Source organism: Aquila chrysaetos, chromosome 2 (assembly GCF_900496995.4).
Source record: "Aquila chrysaetos chrysaetos chromosome 2, bAquChr1.4, whole genome shotgun sequence".
NCBI lineage: Eukaryota > Metazoa > Chordata > Aves > Accipitriformes > Accipitridae > Aquila > Aquila chrysaetos.
This window is the reverse complement of record NC_044005.1, coordinates 5,224,076-5,245,814: the sequence shown is the minus strand read 5'-3', so window position 1 is coordinate 5,245,814 and position 21,739 is coordinate 5,224,076. Positions and strand designations below refer to the sequence as shown.

The 21,739-nt window shown below is 40.3% G+C and overlaps 1 protein-coding gene across 1 annotated transcript in view; it reads right to left on the bottom strand.

The window, feature by feature from the left end:
• PELI2 (pellino E3 ubiquitin protein ligase family member 2) overlaps nt 1–21,739 on the bottom strand; it is an 82,247-nt gene that overhangs the window by 11,871 nt on the left and 48,637 nt on the right. The window contains exon 3 of the mRNA XM_029999299.2: nt 7,028–7,129. Coding sequence (XP_029855159.1) covers nt 7,028–7,129 — 102 coding nt within the window. The remainder of the gene's footprint in view (nt 1–7,027; nt 7,130–21,739) is intronic.

Here is a 21,739-nt window from a genome sequence, read left to right as displayed (position 1 = left end):
ACATGAAACTACCTTCAATATCAGGCATCTACATTTATATAATATAACCTCCTCACTAAACATGATCTCATTGTCCCCAAGCAGTTACATTCTGCTTAGCTTCTTGCTCTTCAAAGCCAGCTACGGGAAGACATGTATGGTTCTATCATTAACAGACATCTCTGCAAACCAGATTTGCTGTAAAGAAACATTATTCAAGAGTCAAGGAAAGTGATATTATATAATACTTAACCCTTGTTACAACTGAACTGATAGCAACAGTACAGGGATCTCTCCCATACCTCTCTTTTGCTTTCAGTTCAACTCTGCAGTGTTAAACTCGAACACATGTCGAAATCGATATCTTAAGTGACGCATCCAGTTACTTTCTCCATATCACGGGTCTCAACCCAAGTATAAAATGTGATGAGCTTGCTGCAGATAAAGCGCCAAGGAAATACTAAAAAAAGCCTAATCAGAAGTATGCACTTCAATTTTTCACAGAAAGTAACTACTAGAATACCCAAGAGACAGAGTTTAGAAACTGTTTAATATGGGACATTTCTGATTTATATAACTTGACAAGTTGAAGCTAAAACTTATAAAGCTATGTTCTTCTTCTTTTTACAGTATTATTTTTAACAGGCTTGTATTTCCCATCCAATGCAATTCCTGCTAAGAGTCACCACTGACCAGCAGCAGGAAGCTTATTCATCATTCTTGACTATTCTCTATCTGTATGTGAAGCCTCTTAAAGGATCATCAATAACGAACATGAAATAAATTTGTTTGTAAAAAGTTTTTGCCTGTTGCAGTCTCTCAATCAGATCACACTCTCAAACCTTTTAGATGCAATTACAGAAAAGCTTGCCTTATTTTCCCTTAAAGGATGACAAAACACACAAGTGTTTGCTCCCAGTCTTCCTCACATCAAACTAATCGTCAACATGAAATCTGAATGTTTGGATACAAGCATTACAATCTATATACAAAGCTTTTATGCAGTTTTTAAAATCTCTGAAATTACATGTAATGTTTTAAGCAAAGTAATTACTTTATACATCTCATTTGTGTCACAAGTATGTCTATACAACATCAAATACTTTAAGTATTTGTGTTTCTTTTGTTGTTTGGGTTGGTTTTTTTCTGCTGAAAAAGCCTTCTAGAGGATCAGTCTCATGTATTGTGCTACATTTCAGCACTAGAAATTATTTTAAGAAGTGGCCTTTAAAACATGGCAATTTCCTCATGCTCCACATCAAGTCAAAATTTTGGGATTGACATCACCTGAAAAGAAAGCCCTCAGAAACAAAGTAAGAACTTGATGCTATCAACATTTACCCACCAAAAATTTTAACTGATCTGATGCTGTAGTCAAACTACAGTCACTACAGACCTAGTTATATTATTCAAAGCTACTCTTTACAGACTTTATTACTCATTTTTCTTCCATTTTCCTCTATAGCACAGAAGACTTCCTTCTTTCTAGTAATTTTTGGCTATATTTTGGGACTCTTCTTGTTAACTGTGTCATATTATGTATTATTTCACTAAGTTACTTCCAATAACAAACCATAAATCTTCCAACTGATGCATAAGACAGCTGCTGTTGTCTGTACTACAGGTTATTGTTAAAAGCTGCGTAAAAACCAGGCAGTCAATCAATTTGCTAGTGTCTACCGTCAATCAAAGAAGTGCTATTAAAAACACTCACTCCTGAGACAAGGCAAAACCAGACAACCTGCCAGCAGATAATTTAACAGCTGTAGATTCTTGGACTTCAACAGAATTTCACTCTGATGATAGGGAGAATTGGACCATGCATCTTCTGAAGGGCTGCTCTTCAGAAAAAAAAAAAAAAAATCAGTTCTTCATATTGGATGTGCCTGCTTCTTGCATAAACTTGTAGTTATTTAGGGTACAGGCTACACGTTGTGGTTCCTTGTAGTGGTACGAACTACAAGGTTCTACTCCAACTGATGCATCATGCATAGAATGGTTACTAAACTCAGAAGAAAATCTTCATTTTTAGCAGCAGATAGATGCTACAGCGTATAGACTTCAGGAGATGCCAGATGGAACGTGTTAGTACATTCTTTTTTTTATTACATGAAGAAATCTGATCTCTATGTCACTAAGACAAAGCTATATAGTAGCATTTGTACACAAATTTCACCACAGAATTACGTTAAGAAAAAAAAAATAAAAAGAAAGAAAACACACACCCAACACAGCAGAACAAAGGGGGGGGGGGGAAGGGGGGGGGAAGGGGGGGGAAGGGGGGAAGGGGGGGGGAAAGGGGGGGGAAGGGGGGGGAAGGGGGGGGAAGGGGGGGAAGGGGGGGGAAGGGGGGGGAAGGGGGGGAAGGGGGGGGGAAGGGGGGGGAAGGGGGGGGGGAAGGGGGGGGGAAGGGGGGGGGAAGGGGGGGGGGGGGGGGGAAGCTTGTTCCCAAAACCAAGTACAGGAGATAAGAACAGAATCATTTAAGATGTCCAGGACAACCTTCCAAAGCACCTGAACACCTGCAAGTTTCAAAGCCCTGCTGCAGGAGGTTGTGAAGCCATTTTGTTAAAGTGATCCAGCAGATGTTTGTCAAGTGACTGAGCAGGACACAAATAAACAGGGAAGAGAAGAGCACCCACTTCTGCATTGTTTCCAGCTTTCAAGAAGCAAGAACTTTCCTGGTTAGCACTTTAAGTAATATATTCAAACACTTATTTTAAATGAGTATGCTTATTTGTAAGTAACTCTTCATGTTATCTTCAGAAAAAAGCTAGTAGAAGAACAAGGGGTCAGACTACTCCTATATGAAACTTCATCATGCAGCCATTGAATATGCATATAACCTGCATGGTTAAAAGAATGATGTGCATCTGCATGGGGAGGTTGGTATTGTACATGCATGGTGATTTAAATCACTTATTAACTGCTAAGTTATATGCATTAAAATATGGTTGTTTTCATTATGGAAAATGTCAAGAAAATTGGTATTTAGACAGCCTGAACACTGCTCTTCAATGCCTTCTGAATTTCCTTACTGCCCCTTTTATAGTCCCCCCACGTTTTCCATATGTGCCTCACTTCCAATAAGCATCTACTCATGCTTCTTCTTATTTTATGCTTTCCAAGCTTATAACCAAGAAGCTATTTGAGTTTGCAATCTTCAAAATTTTCCTGTTTGTTTCTGGAAGCACTGCAGAATACAAGTCACCAACACATTCCTCACGCTTTCCTTCAAAGAAAAGGACTGACAACAGACTCTCAAAGTGGAAGAAGGAAAAAGGTGACAGCTTTTTGTGAACAGTGCATCTCCCTCATTTTCAAAGGAAATCAGCTCTAACCCAGTGGATTCAGTCCTCACAGGTTAGAAATGGTACCCTGACCAAGAAAACAGACCTCTGCCGTCCCTTTTCCCTATTTCAGGTCCCACTGACTAAGGTGTTACTAACAACCGCCATTCTAAGCTTCTCGCATTCCTTACTATGGTTACCTTATTGAAATCATGCAGCGCTACTATCCCATTTCACAGAGGGGAAGATTGAGATTAAAAAAAAAAAAAAAAAGCTAAGTGATTTGCCTAAGATAATACATACTACCAGCAGCCAAGGAGGGGCCTCAAGATAATCCTGTGATCCAGGCATTATCCTTCCCTTTTCAGCTTCCACATACTTGCCTGTGTTCTACAAAAGCCAGGAAAACACGAGAATAAAACAGCAAATTCCAAGGACTGTCTATCCAAGTGATGCTTGATCAACAGTAAGGCTTTACTCTGTGGATCAACAGGCAACATGTAATTTGTCATCATGTAGCACAGGGCTGCACAAAATAGTCCACAAGTAACTTTTCTCTGACTGCCCACAATCAGGTTACCAAGAATAATTAAAATCTAATGGCATATCTAAATAATGGAAACCTCTTCAGCTGGCATCACTTGAGCAGCAAAATATTGCTACAGTCTACCAGACTATTCCTTTTCCCATTCTCATGGCTATCAGCCCCTCTAGCCAATGCATGGAGTGCAATCCTCAGAAGACAGCCACAGAGAGTGAAAACATGAAGCAGGACACAGTGCTTGAGGTGAAGTTGAGATCAAGTCACAGCATGAGAGTCTACACATCAAGAGAGAAGAAACAGACAGCTCTGAAAAGAGCAATTTTAACAACATGGAAGCCTTAACCTTGACACATTAGCCATCTGAGGGGACACCAGAAGGACTGAGACAGTACCAACACAAGATTCAGCTCAAAAAGTTTGACTGTTATTAAGATGGGATAGTTTGACCTGTTACGAGCCAAAACAGTCATGTAACTACAAATGTATGGCATATAATTGCCTGAACCATAGGCAGCCTCTCACAGGTGAATTCATACATGGGTCAAAATTAGGGGTTTTGTGACATTTCAGCAGGCACCCAAGAGCTGCAGGAAGGAGAAAGCATGATCTGTGTTTGTAAAGCAGCAGTAAGAGATGTGCGCTTCAGTGAGAGCCATGGAAGTGCAGTAGGTCTCTGGGCCAGGCAGTGCAGTCCAAGCTGTCTCAGTGTACTACCCTGTGCAAATTCCTCTTCTACTGAGCATCAGTGGATCTCAAAGGGGCGCAGGGGAAGATACATTGTTAGCTGGGCTACGCTATGCTTAACCAGCTCATTCCTCACTGAGCTAAACCCCTGCTTTAGATCCAAAGCATCCATAATTAGCTCCCTTAACCTACTACCTTAGACCAAGGTCACCTGAACTTTGAACCTGTGGAGCATTGCTTTGCCTATGCTGCATCTCCTTGCCTCAGGCTGCTAGATGACATTAGAGTGACAGCTAAGCACCCCAGCCTACCTAATTCTTTATCAATACCCCCCCAACTAAAAGCTGTAACCACCACGAGGATTATTATGCAATCCAGAAAAGAGCTGTCTATACCATATGACCAGAAAAGCAGCTGTTCTGCAACTCTTCTGTATTCATTTCTTAATGTACACAAGAAGTACAAAAACTCCAATTTTCAAAAATGGCTTTTCAAAATTTGCAGACAGGAAAGAGTTTCACTGTACCTACTCAGGGCCAAAAAAGCATCTTGCAGAGATAAAGAAGTATCACACAGTAACCCAAAAGGACAGGTTTCTTTTACTGCTCAGCACAGAAAAACCTATTGCAGTTCACTCTGGCTGCGTGATCCTTCACGCAGCAGCAAATGAACAAGACTTTTTTAATCAATCCCTGTTTGGACCTAATAGTTCCAAAGTCACACTGGGAAAATTTTATATAGAGCAAAAAAGAGAAGCCACATGAAGCAAAGACATCTTGACAGAGCCATTTCCTCTTCTGTCAACAACACTCAACTGCTGACCCTTCTAAATGTGAAAGACTGAATGAGGAGGTATAACAATTCATGATAAGATACTCTAATTACAGAGGTCACTGACAAGACAGACCTGATTAGTCCAGACTGGAAAAAGTTGTGCATGTTTTGTTTTTTCCAAGCTTGAAGTCTAAGTTTGTACAGAATCTCTGCTCTCTTACTATATATAAAAATAAGCATTGCACAGGAAAATAGCTTAGGTTACCAGAATGTTAGATGATGCAGAAAAACACAAATGCATATAGGGAAGAGTGAAAACATGTTGGATAGACAATAGCTTAGAGAAACTGGGCACAGTCCCCTACACCATTTGATATATTTGCACACCCTTCAGGAAAAGTTTTCTTTATTATTCTATCACTAGTTTGTCTCCTTTAGGGCACAGCTCCTACATTCCCCTCCTACCTTCACTTTTACCCTCCTCCTTTCCCACCCCATGTTCTGCTGTGAGAGACTGAAAGAGTTAATGTCTCAAACATTGTGGGGGGGCAAGTTCTGCATAAGGGTGAACTCTGCATAACAACAAACCGTGCATAGCAAGGAACCGCAGCAGGTGAGAAGTCGGTTAGCCACAGGGCTTGGAGGGCATGCTGGAGGGTGTGCAGTTCCCTGTTCTGATACACTGAGCAGGGCAGCTCACCATGTATGGCCAAAGGTCAAAGAACAGTAATGCCTGCAGGGAGGGAGAAGTTACTCTCCAAACGACCCCCAAAGCCCACTGACCCATTTCCCAAAGGTTCTGGAAGCACAAACCACACGACACCTAATTAGCCTAATGAGTCTGATTGCCCACCCGAAGGAGGGGCAAGGAGATGATAAAGCGACACAAATGGAAGCCCCATGTGCATGCATCCTCCAGAACTGGACCTCTCAGCTGGCTGGACCAACACTGGACCCAGGACTGGTGAAATCTTTCTCTTTTCTCTGTCTCTCTCTTTTTTTCGCCCATAATCCCTACACCTCATCCCTTTAGACATAAACCATTGACCAAGTCTGGGACTAGGAGTGGATCCAGCCACCCCTAGGCTCCTCTCTGAGAAGGAGTTTAGAAAGCAAGGGGGTCCACTCTGAACCTCGTGACTCAATGGAAGGGATCTCCTTATTTTCTTCCCTGAACTGATTCCCAAATAAGCAAGGCTTAGTAGTATGTGTTTGGTGATGTACAGTTAGCACATTACACAGTTTACTGACATAGTTTCATGCCAATTCTTGTTGTGAGTGAATAAAAGCTGAATTTTGTGAGTTAAAGGATCCCTGGTGTTGTTTCACCTTAATCCTCACCTGAGAATCAGCAAACCTGAGTCATCATCCTGAGAAATCGGGATGTGACACCTACTCCTATCTACTTCCTTTTTACTCCAGGGTGGTGCGAGGTGTATTCTTGTGCTTATTGATGAATCCAAAACAGAGCACACATTTCTTCCTAGTACTATTTGTACAGTTGCTACACGGTCCTTGCAGAAAAAGCAGAGTACAGTGAAAAGCAGTAAGGTAGTAAGGATATTAACAGATGCTGACACTGATTTGAGAAAAGCAGACAACACAAAATTTCAAAGTACTCCCATATTAATGAAACTCAAGTTCAACCACGGAAATTCCACAGATCACAGAGAATACCCAGAAGAATACAATGCAGAACTGTGATTCCATATGTTGCTTTTAAAAAAAACAATGCATGTATTGCATAGAGTCTTACCTGAAACATGTCTGTATCTTTATCGTGAGTGTATTCCACTACAACAGTCTGGTTTCTGGATAACGTGTAAGAGATACTGTGCTGACCTTTACAGCTGATCGCCTGTTGGATAAAAAAATGTCTATTATACACAGCTTCCACAATAATAATATTATCAAATTCATTTCACTATATAAACACCTTTACTATGATCAGGAAAAGCAGTGTATCGTAACATTTTATTACAAGGCTGGGTAAACGCATCACAGTAGGATTTTTTGTTTTGTTTTTAATGGAAAGCCCCAAGCTGCACTTGTTTGTTTCTAGTTCAGAAGTACTCAATACCTACCATTTTCACAGTTTAGACTCCAAACACATGGTTTTCTCTCTGAAATTATATTGAGTTCCCAACCCTTACAGGAACTTGTATCCCAGCAAAGACTTGAGGTTTAGGGTTCTTTCGTTTATTTGATTTTTTTTTAAAGCAAGTGAGCAATACAATTGATTTCCAGTTAAAAGTGCCAGGATTTCAGGGATATCATTACAGTTAAGTAGTTTTCTAGTTACATCGGAAAAAGTCTAGCAGTTTTCTATAAATTGTGACAAAGACTGAGCACTTTCAACCTGTTTTTCCTCGTTAAAGGATACTTCTTACTACCTGTCAAAGGAAACTGATCTCTACAGGTATGGATACAGCATCAAAGACTAAATAGTATTTCTGTATTTAAAACAAGACTAGAAGAGAACAACTCCTGCTATTCTGCTGTATCTTACTAAGATTGAATTCCTTACTTGTTAAGACTTCCAAGGTTCACATCTCTAGGTTGCGTTTTTACTAGTCCAGCAACTACTTCAGAGAACAGAACAGAGACATCACCACAGCACAGGAGCAATCACAACTCGGAAAGAAACAGTAAGAAACAGTTTTCCTTGATGAATAAACACAGAGCATAGCTGCCACAGCAGAGAGCCATAAGAAGGGGCAAGGCCCAGCAATACTTTCAGAACCTCTGAGACTCAGCATACAAAATCTGTGGCACTGATGATCGTTTCTCAAGCTTAAAGACTAACACTCACTTCAAATGATTAAGCGGTGTCAAAGCGTAATTGCACTAGCTGTACGATGTAAAGGCACTAGTAAAAGCTTCAGGACAGAGGGAAACAAGCTGAGAAACTAAATCCATTGGCTAATGGGGAAATATATGTAAATATAAGGTCTGTATAACTGCACACAATTATGAAAGGTAATGACTGTTACTGCTCAGAAAACACTTTGCAGACACTTAAGTATTGAATTAATAGGTTAATTAAAGCTTTCTCCAGTTTTCTGCTAAGGGGGGTAATTTTCTAGAAGAGGTTCTCTCACTAGCTCCATTCTTTCATGCTGCTCTTCACCTACAAAATTCACAGACAGAGATGATTAAACTAAGCAACTAAATATATTCTACTTGTCTGTCTGTCATCTCTCAAAAGTCTAAATTATCCCAATGCTGCAGATCAATTATTAAACAAATCATTAAAAATCCTGCTGAATGTTGGAGGTATTAGAAACATCTATGTGCAATACTAAAAACCTTCTAAGGGTTAGCAAAAGTAATTGACACAGAATTATTGAAAAAACATAAGGGAAGAATTCTTTCTTGTAAACCTTGTGCATTTACAGCTACAGATTAGAGAGTACTTTTACAACAAGCCTCTTGCTGAAAGCTCTTAGCAGCTCCAACACTTGCTAAAGATTTAGGCTTAGGTGATAATACCTGGAGGCAAAGGATTAGGCAAGATGACCTTTCCCAGTCCCTTTCAGTACTTTTTTTCTGCAATGAAGCTTTTAACAAAACTTCAACCCATAAAGTCTTGTTTCCCTGATTTTGTTCCAACAGCTGTAACAACAGCGGAAAAGTGAAGTAAACATATTTGGTAATCAGCAGTACACAGAATCTAAATTTCCCAGTTTAAATTTATAGTGTTTTGTAATAACCATTACGCTGGCACACAGTATGTTGCAAGAATAAACAGCGCCTTGAGATGCAATTCTAATAAAGTCATTAACACTTTGTGACCTGCTAGGACATTGAACTGTAGGTCTGAAGCATCTATGAAGAGCTTTTCCTCTATGCATGTTTGACAACTAACAAGGGGATCTCGAGCCCTGAGAAGGTCTCAGGTGTTCCTAGAATAGAAATGAAATAAAGTGATGAATGAGACACGCCTATGCCTTACGTTTTAAGCATAATACGTCAATAATCAATTTATATTCATATTATCACATATCGTCATTTCAAACGTCAGAAAGTAATAGCTTTCACACACAAAATTTTCACTCATTTCCACAAAACCGTGTTGCAGCTGCAGATACAATAGAGGGCCCATGGGCAACTGTTAACATGATGGTCCTGGCTTCAGCTCCAGCCAGTCTGTGCAGCACTGACCACCAGCAAGCAGGTAAAATTCCAGGGCACAGATGCGTGCCCTAAGCTTATGCTCTTGTCAGACAAGGTACTGGATCAAATGGAAACTTCAGCGAGACCCAAAACTGGAAGTTTTAAGGTCCGATGGAAAAACCAAGAGGTGAAATGTAATAACTTCCAGAATTACTTAGTAAGGTCATGTACCACACCTACAGAACTTAGGGCTTAGATACATTAATAATTCCCATTAGGCTGACCAGGGTCAGTATCTCCTCTGAAATAATAGAGTAGGACATAACCTTTTCCTTTTCTGTGTGTGTTCCTTTCCCCTCGCAACTCTTCTTCCTCATCTTATTTCCCTTCCTCTTTGTCTTCCACTATTTAAACCCAGTTATTTTCAGTGTGAAATGCTGCATTTCATTTCCTGGAATTGTGTAATCGTTTTTCAAAAAGCTAAGAACATTATGAGAAATGTTTCAACTTGTGTGCTTTCACAGTCTACTCATCACCAACAGTTGCTCCAATTCAAAGACATTTTACAAGCATTTTAATTGCTGGTCTCAAAAATTGGACACTTCCAAGTAAAAAAAGTAACAGTATTTCAGGAACTACACAAAACAGAAGAACGATGAACTATTCACAATGACTGTAACAAGTGAAAGGTAAATATTTTAATAAAACAGTACTGTAAGTGGAATGCAGCCACAGGCAAAATCATGAAGGATTTTGACAGCATGAGGCGCTACAGAACCACACTACTACATCTCCCAATAAAGTCTGGAGATTGATTGCCCCAACCCCCTTAAAATTGGTTTGTGGCAACCAAAATAGTGAGGTTGCCCTTTTAGCACTTTTAACATTCAAATTTCTAGACGTTTTCTGCCAGGAGGATTTCCCCTTCTCAAAAAACCTTGATGTTGTCACATAATTGCAGTGCTGTGGTAACTGAAGTTGTGAGAAGAGCCCTGACTCTCACAAGCCATACAGCAGCATCACATGTTCTAGCAGATGACTTCAAAGTTTCAGCCTGGACACCACCATGTCCACCTTCCAGGCAGGAACTAAAACATCAAAGAACAAAAACGGGGCACTAAACCTTACTTGTATCTCTTCACCTCCACCCCAAGGCTGCCAAGATCCACCAGAGCAACAGTGCGTATTTTCAAAGATTGTACTCAAGAGTCCACCAAACTTTTGAGTGTGTGGGCCAACATCAGCTTAATTTGAGAGCAGTTTTCTCCTATCATTCAGGTTCTTAAAAGTTTAATGAAAATCATCAATTGAGCACAGGGGAAAAAAAAAAAAACCCACCTAATTTAGCTCCCAAAAGAAAAAAATGCTGGAAAAACCTCACTAACATATATTGCCTGAGCCTGCCAAACAAGTTGGAAACATGTGGCTCCAGACTGGCCATAGCATGTGCCATCTCTTGTCCAGTAGGAATGCTGGTGGGGAGATACAGGCTAGATTAATTCAGCTGCCTACACAACAGTTTGTTTTATATGATTAGCTGTCTCAAGCCACTGAATTCAAGTAATTCCCTTTGGAGGAAACAGATAGCAAAGTGGAGACTAACTGACAAAAATCCTGTGGAGGAACAGAGGGAACAAATAACAGCAGCAAAAGATTTTTCCACAATAATTCCACTGATAGTGACTCTATGTCCACATTGGGGCTGAGGGATTTTAAAAAGTCCAAATGCCAAATGAAAGCAACAAGGGAAACCTGAAGTGCCATATTACACTTGGCATGAAGGGACAGATTTCCCCAGCATCCTTCCAAGACAGAACCCATGTTCGCACAGTAATCCATCCATCTCCATAGGGTATTCAAGTTGGAGGACAGTATGCAGCAGCTGCAAGCCTCACTATATGTTGAGACAGTTTACCTTAACAGGAAGGCTCCTCTCCTCCCCATCGCTCAACGTAAATGTCGCAGCTACCCCCGCTGCATAGCACTCCCACTGCCTTGAGATTTGCACTTCAGTGATTTAGGGTCATCAAAACTGCCATATGTTATCAGAGACTGGAAAGGAGCTGCATCTGAGAAGGCCCACTGTCTCACCCCCACACTAACATGCCCTAAGCAATTTTTTTTTTTTTTTTCCCCTTTAAACTTTGCTAGTAGCTCGAGTTTTCAGTTATATCCTTCCCGCTGGCTGGAATTACACTTGGCCTTGGTTTTACCCCTGCCTCCTTACACACACTTTTCATTCTTGTTCCTTTCTCTCAGTTTTGAGAGCAAAACCTCGTTCCAGCACTCTGCACTCACAATCAAAGCAGCAGCTAAAGGCTACGGCTTACAAATCTGTCAGGTCTCAGAGGAACTAAGATCAAACAGAGACTGCTTTCCCAGCAGCAAGGCTGCAACTCAGCCAGCCCCTGGAACATCCCAGCCCACCTGAATTCTTTGCTCTCCACTCGTTCCCCTGGAAAAGTAGCTGCTATCAGTTTTACCACCTTTTCAAGAAGTGAGAAAGTAGAATTCCCTCACCCTACATATAAACACACCTTGCAGGTAAGGGGAATAAGAATACACAAAGGTTTCATTTCAAAACCAGTATTTCTTAAGTATTCTGCTTTTTTAGCAAAGATATAGAAAAAGGAAGGAACACAAAACTAAAAAAAAATAAATCTTCAGCAGATTGGACATAGGCCCAACCGACTGGCAGCAACACACACCATCGTATTTGCAGACATAGAGTGTTACCCAGGAGCGTGCACAGCACTAAGTGACACCACTTTACTGAGTGCCACCTCCCTCCCAACCACAGAGACACAGCATAGGTGGCTACTGTCCTGGAAATGAGCAGAAAGGTCAGTACATCTGAAAAACTTCAGCTGTTTCCTGTTGCACAATGAGAGATTAGTGTCAAACACATCTCCAGAAATGCCCTTATTGACCAGCAAACTAGAAGGAGGCAAAACGGCAGCAGACCACCCCTTCTGCAAGAGCATACAAAAAGCCTGTAAAATAATTTGACCTACGATGGAATTCTTTTTCAAGAGGTTAACTATACCAGTATTGGATTTCTCCAAGTGCAACGAGAAAACCCACATTTTCCTTGCACTCCTTTATGAGCTATTCTGAGAGCTCTGAAAGCCCCTATTTTGCACATAGTTACAAACTAGTGTATATTCTTAAAATTTGTCTTCTGTAATAAGCATGCCACTCTTTGGACCAACAACAGACATAAGGGTGTAGCAAACATTCTGGCTTCAGGATCAAACCTGAAGAAAGGCTTGCAATGTACATGTGGGGGGGGGGGGTTCTTCCCTAAAAATTATACTAACTGTTTTAGTATGAGATTCTACATTTGTCTACCACACACACTTTACATCTACATACATTCTATGCAGCAACATCTTCTGGTGTGCCACAGCTCTCTCTCACACACTGACACTGATGAAGTTGCTCATTTCCCTTAGTCATCTTCACCCCAAGAGTTCAAGGACAGGTCAGGAGCTCACGACATGACTGCATTAACTTAACACTATCAGGTCAAAACTTCTGTGTTAAGGAGTGTGTCAATAAACTAGAGAAGCAGATCCCAAAATCCACACAGCTGTTAAGCTGCTGCTTACAAGCTTGCAGGGAGCAGGTCTAATCCACTTCTAGAAATTGGGATTTTGCTGCTTTCTTCTGGTCTGTTGACAGTGTTTCCAAGAAAATAAAAAAAAAAAACAAAAAAACACAAAAACCCCTCTACATTTGGAAATTTAAACTTCACAGTTCACTTGTGCCTAGCTAGCTCCCCAAAGATCATGGGAGGGACTTAACATTATCATGGTTACCAACACTTATGCACTATAGCAGAAGTGAGGGCTAAAACCCATTAAGAAAAGAGGCAGATGTCTCACAGGAAGGGCTGCTCCATTAGAACAGGAGTTTTAGTTTAGTTAATTAGGTTGGATTAGGACAATAAAATGATTTATGGCAACACTTTAGTTTTCTTTGTTGGTAGTCAAGCTGACCGACACCACACTGACGTGTTTAAAATTAATGACAGCAGTGCCTTCACGAGTTAAATGCTTTCTTACTTGGCTGCTGGCCTTCAATTTCTTTTATAAAAAGAGAACACAAGAAACACTCAGGGATGTCAGACAAAAGATCTTGCAACTTAAAAGGAAGCTTTAGCTAGAAAGGAAGGAATCCTTTTAAAGTGAAGAACACATCCACTGGATTTTTGGACAGACTGACTGCCAGAGCCAGCAGACATTAGGTTACCGCAAGAAAACACAACAAAAGCTCATGATCATGACACACTGATATTTTTCCCGCATCAGAAAAGTGTGTCCACTTCAGAAGTTTCCTGGCAAATTATAACAAATGTCAATTCATATAACATTAAAACTGTTTGCAGTTTTACTGTCTCAACTTAAACCCAACAGTAATTGACCAGAATTACTGCTTCCGTAACACTAGATTTCAGTAACACTGAAAATTTACACTGACCTCTGGCTACTGATACAGCTATTATATAATTTTCCCTTAGCCTTTTGCAAAGAAAATAAGAGACATTATCATGGAAACCTTTTGGGTTTTATGTGCCTACGGGAGGGGCTGAAATGACCATACCAACCAGCATCACAGGCCCAGCTGTTTAACAAATCTGCATCTGCTTCCTGCACAGCTCCGTACAAGCCTATCCTTCAATGTTCTTCCTTCCTTTCCTTATAAATAAGTGTCTACATTAGAACTGCAACAACATCTATCCACATATTTTTTGAATACCAATGCCAAATACCTTGTCTCTTTCAATATTCTCTTGACAACTAAATGAGTGCTAGGAAATGGTCAAAAAAGACCAAGAGTCAGCAAATACAGGTAATGTAAAAGAATATGCCACCATAAAGAATTAAATTTTGTACACAGCACTTAATGAGCATTTCTGACAAAAAAATTTTAATACATATTCTGATGTTGCAACTACCTACTGGCAAATTATTTCTTTTTCTTCAGTACATGGTAAGCTGAACACAGCAATGCTTCTTGCCTTCTGAAAAACACCAATTAACTGTAAAAACATTACAAATTCCTTATTGGTTTCAGATAGTTTTCTTCATTTGTGAAGTGATCCAAATACTAACAAACAGACTGAGGGAAAGTTAAAAATGCACATGTAGGAAGTAATTGGACAACAGATACTTGACATTTAAAGAAACAGCTTAAAACGACATATGTGTGGCACTGTCTGCCATCCCAGTCATAATAAACAAGCTGATGCATGTAACTTGCAGGCCACCTCTCTTCAATCCCCTGACTGCAAATCACACCCCTCAAACTCATGGTCCACAGGCTCAGTGCCTGTGCAGAAACAACTTCAGCAAATAGTCTAGTTTATTTAAACTTCAAGCGTTTACGGCTTTCAAAGCATTCACAAGTTTGCTCTATGTAACCTTTCATGCTAAGCTTGGAGATTTGAGAGGGAGCGGGCAGAAGGGACAACACATTTGTCTCTAGCATACATCAAAGCCACCTGCTACAAGTGCACGTGAGGTTGTGCACTACTACTCAAGCAATTTACCATTCATCAACTCAATAGGCAGATGTTAAATGATTTTCTCCATTTGCTGAATTTGTGTTTGTGTGCAATTTTAGACAACCAGCCAATACAGTTGTGGTTTAAACCCAACCGGTAACTAAGCACTACACAGCCGCTCACTCACACACACACACCCTCCCTGTGGGATGGGGGAGAGAATCAGGAAAAAAAAAAGTGAAACTCATGGGTTGAGATAAGAACAGTTTAATAGAACAGAAAGGAAGAAAATAATAAGGATAATAGTAACAATAATAAAATGACAGTAATAATAAAAGGATTGGAATATACAAAACAAGTGATGCACAATGCAATTGCTTGCCACTTGCCGACTCAGTCAGTTCCCGAGCAGCAATGCCCCCCAGGCTAACTCCCCCAGTTTATATACTGGACGTGACCTCACACAGTATGGAATACCCCTTTAGCCAGTTTGGGTCAGCTGTCCTGGCTGTGTCCCCTCCCAACTTCTTGTGCCCCTCCAGCCTTCCTGCTGGCTGGGCATGAGAAGCTGAAAAATCCTTGACTTGGTATAAACACTGCTTAGCAACAACTGAAAACATCAGTGTGTTATCAACATTCTTCTCATACTGAACCCAAAACATAACACTATACCAGCTACTAGAAAGAGAATTAACTCTATCCCAGCCAAAAGCAGGACAACAGTGCATACCACCCTTTCTTCAGAAGAGGCATCAAAATATGTCATTTCCATAATTCTCTATTTTGGGTACTGCAACAAGTAAGGAGGCAACAATCTAGAAGTATTTCTAGATAAGCTACTGTAAAGCTAGGTTGGGGTTGACAGACACTTGATTGCATGCTGTTATTCCAGGGAATAACGTAGAGTAGGCTACTCCTCAGACAAAAGTGAGTATTCAAAACACATCTTCAAAACACCTTGTGGGTGTTGACTAAACTGCACAGATTAAAGTTAGGTGGCCAAAACCATCAATCACTGTTGCAGCCACTTACTAGACTCAAGTCCTACCTCATACCTAGGGCTCCTGACCAGCTCTGGTAAAGGAAGCCAAGTTGTTCCACTTAATTCAAAGTATTAAAAGCAGCTCAAAATAGGTGCCAGTTTATACAGGCACAGCTACATGATACAGTGGCTCAAGAATTGTTTTGTAAATCACAAACTTTCAGTGGTTGTGAATCAACACTTTACCTAACCAACGTGTGAATCATTTTCCTCCCAATCTTACCTTTTAGCTTTTCCTAACCCTTAAAACCCCTTTCTTCTCCCCTTCCATTTCTTCCATCCATGTTCAGTAACATTGCGTTGCAAGTGATCTTTCATCCATCTTTGAAATCAAGTCTGTAGTCTTCCTCCTTGAGTCAGCTTGCTAGATTTCCTCCCCCAAGCAGACTAGAGCTAGGAGACAGCTGGGAGGCATAACACAAAGCTGTGGCAGTGTCAGATACATCGACTACTCACAGCATAAGTCATTTACCCCAAACTCCAGAATGCTCCTCTGGGCAAATTACAGCCTGCACATTGCTGCTACACTTTCTATTGCAACTGCTCCAGAGTTGCCTGCTGTAGTCCTGTGTTGCTGACACATTTCACCCGCTTTGGAAACCCAGGAGACATATATGTTTATCACTGTCCTGTACTGAGTTTCATCTATTTGATATGTGACCTTAACTGGTTTTGAACAATTGTTTCAGACTGTCAGTACATGCATACTCCTCTAAATTTTGCAGTTCATATACTGGTAGCCAACAATAATTTATTCATACTTAAAAAAAAAAAGTCATACTATAAATTCTCATTTACTCCACCAGGTATTCTCTTTTCATTATCTCAGCTGATCACTACAGAGTATATAGAGATCTACCCACTGTGTTACAGCTTAGATTTCCATGTACCTGTCAATACAGATTACAAATGAATGATTAAGATACTTTTGGAAGACACATCTGTTCCTGTTTCAGCTTCAACCCACCATGCAGTCATATCATTATCTAAAAGAAAAATGCATATGGGCATGAATTTGCAAAGCCGTTTTCCAGAGTATTTTACTGCCATTTGTGAAGTGGAAGCAAAACAGCCCAGAAAAGTAGGACCAAAAAGTTGGAACATATTCCTACCAGAATACTGATTTGGAACAAGACCTCTTACAATATACTGAACATTCGAGGTCCCCTATCTGCAATAAACAGGGAAGAAGAGATAAGCAGCTGAGCTCTGCTGAGAGCTACTGAGTTCCTAGTCATGCTGCTAGGACTTTGGTAGTACTAAGGCTTACTACCTTCGTATCATGGAGCTGGTTCTCCTCATTTCTGCAGTAAAGAAGCCTAAGAAATCTTGTTTAAAAGCAAGAGAAGCTGAAGAGATTTGCAGTCTACTAAAAGAGACTTTGCACAAGAGACAGTTCAGCTACAGCCACTTTAGGGAGAAAGAGACTAAATGGTTGACTGGAAAAAAGCCTACTATGCCAAGAGCTGTATTGAATACGATGTTCACTGTACTAAGATCACATACTGAAGACCAGTAAGACCCTCCCTGATGTGTGACCTTCTGAAAGCAAAACTTCTGACCCCAAAACTCCTGGCATTAGTTCACTAAGAGTAGGATTTCTTCTGGAAGACTACAAGCCTATAAATTTAAACATGAAGGCATAAACGTGATTTTTCCAGTGCAGCTGGAGCACATCCCCCAAAACTCTTGATACACCCACAAAAATATCAGTAATTAGAGAAGGATGCAACAGTGTTTGTAGCTGAACATTCTGGTGCCAACAGTCTACAATTCATTTATATACATCAGGAACAAAAGCAGCAGATGCCTGGCTACACTTATGTACTTGGATATGCCAAGCACACAAAATAGCCACAAATTAGAATCCTTAACTAAAAGCCAGACAAAAAAATATAGTGATAAAGTCCCCTCAAGGGCTTCTATCAATACATAGACTGAAAGATTTGTACACTCAGCGCATCAGCAGTGAATGCTTCTGTGAATCAAAGCACCCATGAGCACCAATCTAAGCCTGCCTGCCAAAGGAGAGCACATAATAACAAGATGAGAAGCTGCATATCATTCTGTAGCTTCCAGAAACCATAAATTCAATCTGACACAAATCAATTTTACATTAAGACAGCCAAAGACTCTCCAGACAGTTACCTTAACAGACCTGTTAAGCAGCTGCACAAAAAAAAAAAAAAAAAAATCTTTGGGGGGGGGGGGTGAACTTGCTTTTACCAAAAAGCCATTTAGTAATTATAGAAAGCAGTTACATTTTAGAAAGCCCAACAAGGGACAGAAGTTGCTTTCTAGACTTCACACTATAGCTAGAGCATTGTCCTGAGAGAAAGCACTCTTCGATAGAACAAAGCCAAAAGCAATCAGATTCTTTTCTATTGGTCTGAGATTCCTATAGAAATTGCAACAAGTCATCACAACAAACTGGACTTTGTAGCATTTTCCTTCTTGGAGACTGCCAACAAAAAAAATTCCTGCGGAATAGTTCAACTGTTACTTGAACCAAGTTGGACAAATATTACTGACAGTAGCTCTCAGAGGAAAAGCAAGTTAAGCCCCTCTTTCAAACAAAGCATCCTTACTGCAAGACAGTTTGGGTGCGGAAGGCACAAAAGGGTACATCTGTAGGATCTGTCTCCTATATGGATGAAGGCGATAGGTCTGACCAGCAGGCTCTCGGTACACTAATACTCAAGTAGAGGAAACGCATGCCAGTTAGTAGCACATACCTCGCATGTGGGAAATGATCACTTTCAGTTTTTTTTAAAGTCCTACGAATCTACAGTAAACAAAAGTATTTCTAATCTTTCCAGTTATCATGTATACATATCGCCAAGCATCTTCCTGTGTAAAGATCAGAACTTACTCACATTCCTTGTACACAACTTAGTGTATTTAAAAAACCCCACAAACACGCTCTTTGTTTGAACTCTGTTTGACTGAGCTACTTAAGTGATTTAAGTCAACAAGATAACACAGTAAGCAGACAAAATGCAATCCTGATTTATGCTGCTGCACAGGGGTGGAAAAATCAACTTGCAAACAAGTGGGAAACAAGGAGCTTTCTTCACTGTATGTGCCATTGCCAAGCTCATTTCAAAACATAACTGACCGTAAGCCCCTCCAGTGCTGCCTCTGAATCTGAACAGAACTGAAAACAAGTCCAGCTCTGATTGCCAGAACCAGAAGTTTGGAGGTTTTTGGGTTTGGGGGGGTGGGGGGGCGGGGGGAGGCCTTGAATTATCAAGGTGAAAAAAAGACCATCTCTTCACGCAGGAGATGGCATGGCTCTGGGAGTATGCAGTAACTAGTACTGCCTCTCCATCTTGCAAATTGAGGACAGTGAGAAAGCAACAAGTACATATTCCACTCTCAGTCACCCACCTTAACTGTAACAAAGTGTTAACAAGCAAATTCAGGATTCGTTTATCAGACTGTTTTGTCCCTGGCTGTCATTCCAAAAACTTTACAGTCCAAGCTAACAGCTAGGTTCATAAAATACATTCAATACTAGTACAGGGAGGTTCAACTGAAAGCCAGGTATTTAACTTTGCCTATTTAGCAACTTCTGTGTGGAATACCAGATTGGGAAAGTTTCAGTATCAACAGTACACTACAGAGTAAAGCAAGTACAAAAGAACTGTCTAAGAGCACTTCAGTCAAAATATGGCTAAATAGCTTTGATATCAGAGTGGAGTCAAGTAGAACTTTTATAGTCAGTCCAGCACAAACAGTCACCGCTGCAAATATGCCACATCCTCAGCCCCTGCCCCTCAGAGTGGAATGCTCTACCTACCTGATCATTTAGTTAAATTTCAAAACCCAGGGTGTGAAAGGGTGAGCACAGGGCAATTAGCACCCAGGAAAATTCAAGCCTGTAGACAGACATTTGACAGAGTAGCCACATCTGTTTCACTTCTGTCAGATAAAGACCACCACAGCCCATTACTATTCTGAGTTGGCAGCAAAATCCCTCCCTCTACAGCTTTGGAATGGAATAAATTTAGCTTACTCTAGATTGTACTGAAGGATATTCTGCAGCACAATTCCCAGTGTTCAGAGAACGTAATTAGAGGATTAGTCGCTTCTATAGGTCTCAGTTCCTGTTATTTTCATTGTGTTCTCAAATTCAAATCTTCTGTCATTTTTCAGTAAGATTGATTCAGACAGAGGGAAGGAAGGAAAAGTTATGTCCCTAAAATTTAAATCTATCATTCCAGCTTAAAAATTCAAGCCACAAAGATCTGTTTTAAAATTTGTAATACTGGAATTTGGTTTTAGCAGGCTGTGCTAGATGCACTTATATTCAGAAGTTACCACTTACCTCTTCTGCAGTTTATTAAAATTTAAAGCAAGCTTTACAGGCAACTTGCTTTATATTCACATGTAATGTTAGATAAGAGAACGGCTCATCGAAAGCTATGCACTTCATGCAACATGATTTTACCACTGATAGGACCCGTTTCCCTCCCTCCCCCAAACACACATACAGGCACTCTCAGAAATAAGCAAGGCAGAACTCCATCATGTATTAACACATTTTTTCCGCATGTACCTTTAGTAATAAGGCCCAAGTTATCTGAACATATGGTCAAAAGGACTTTTTTTTTTTTTAAAGGTACAGCACAAGACTAGAGTTGCAGTAGCAAAATTACGGGATACGTCACTATTTCTATGAAAAAGAGACTAGAACCCAGTGATGGATGGGATTTGGGGGTTTATATTGAACGAAACAAATGGCGAGAAACAGTATTAAACAATGACACAATGCACTTAGTAGGCCCACAGTGTACATAAGGCACAGTTTTAATTAGGGCTATAGAATATCAAGTCCTTCTGAGGGTAAAGCAGCCTACATTTATGCGGAGAATATAGAAGGCTTATGAAATTACAGACAGCAAAAAGCACTTTAAGTGCCCTTTTTTTTCCCCCCCAGCATGCCTGGGTACAAGTTCTTTACATAAAAATTAATCATGTTTCCCAGTATTAACTGATTTAAATCATGTTTTTAATTTGGTATCTTAAACTACTTGATTTCTTAAATCAGTTGTTTTAAAGCAGGTTTTAACAAGTTGGAAAGTCTTCACTGCATTGAACTCTTCTGGTAGAGCTTCGAATCTCAGTCTTGTGACAGTTAAAAGTATTTAGCAGTCAGAACTATTAGGCTGCCTACAATAAAGATGATAAATGAGTTCGAGATTATTGCTTACGTTTAAGAATTCATAAATTTACATATATGTTTCTGAGAGTTTTAATTGCAATATTTGACCTGTTTGAGTCAAACCACCTCACCATCCACAATTTTACAAGTTTACCGAGAAGGAGGTAAAAAACCAAAACCACCCCCCCAATATTTCGTTTCTTCACCTCTTTTACACTGCAGCACAACAAACATGCAGTGTGAGCAGCCTGCAAGACTCCCTTGTATGATACCATGCTGCGTTGAAGTTATAGCTCTCAACTTCCGAAAGACTTTGCCCCAAGTTTAATGTTTTTTGACTGCTGGCTAGACATTCATTGTTTTCCCTTCCAGGCAGCATGCGAGCTGGAAGTTGCCAGTTAAAAAGCATTGGTACAGACACCTACACATTTTGCATACAGCTGAAGACATTACTGCTTACTCACTCTTTGCAGCCTGTGACCACAGCTCTCGCCAATGGAGCAGCTTGTGGAGAAGTTCCCAAACCTGTTTGGATCTGTGAGCTGAGCTAGCCAATACCTACTATTTAATGCATTTTTGACAAACTAAGCAGTTTGAAGGACAACCTCTTCCATCCACACAACTAGGCCTGAAG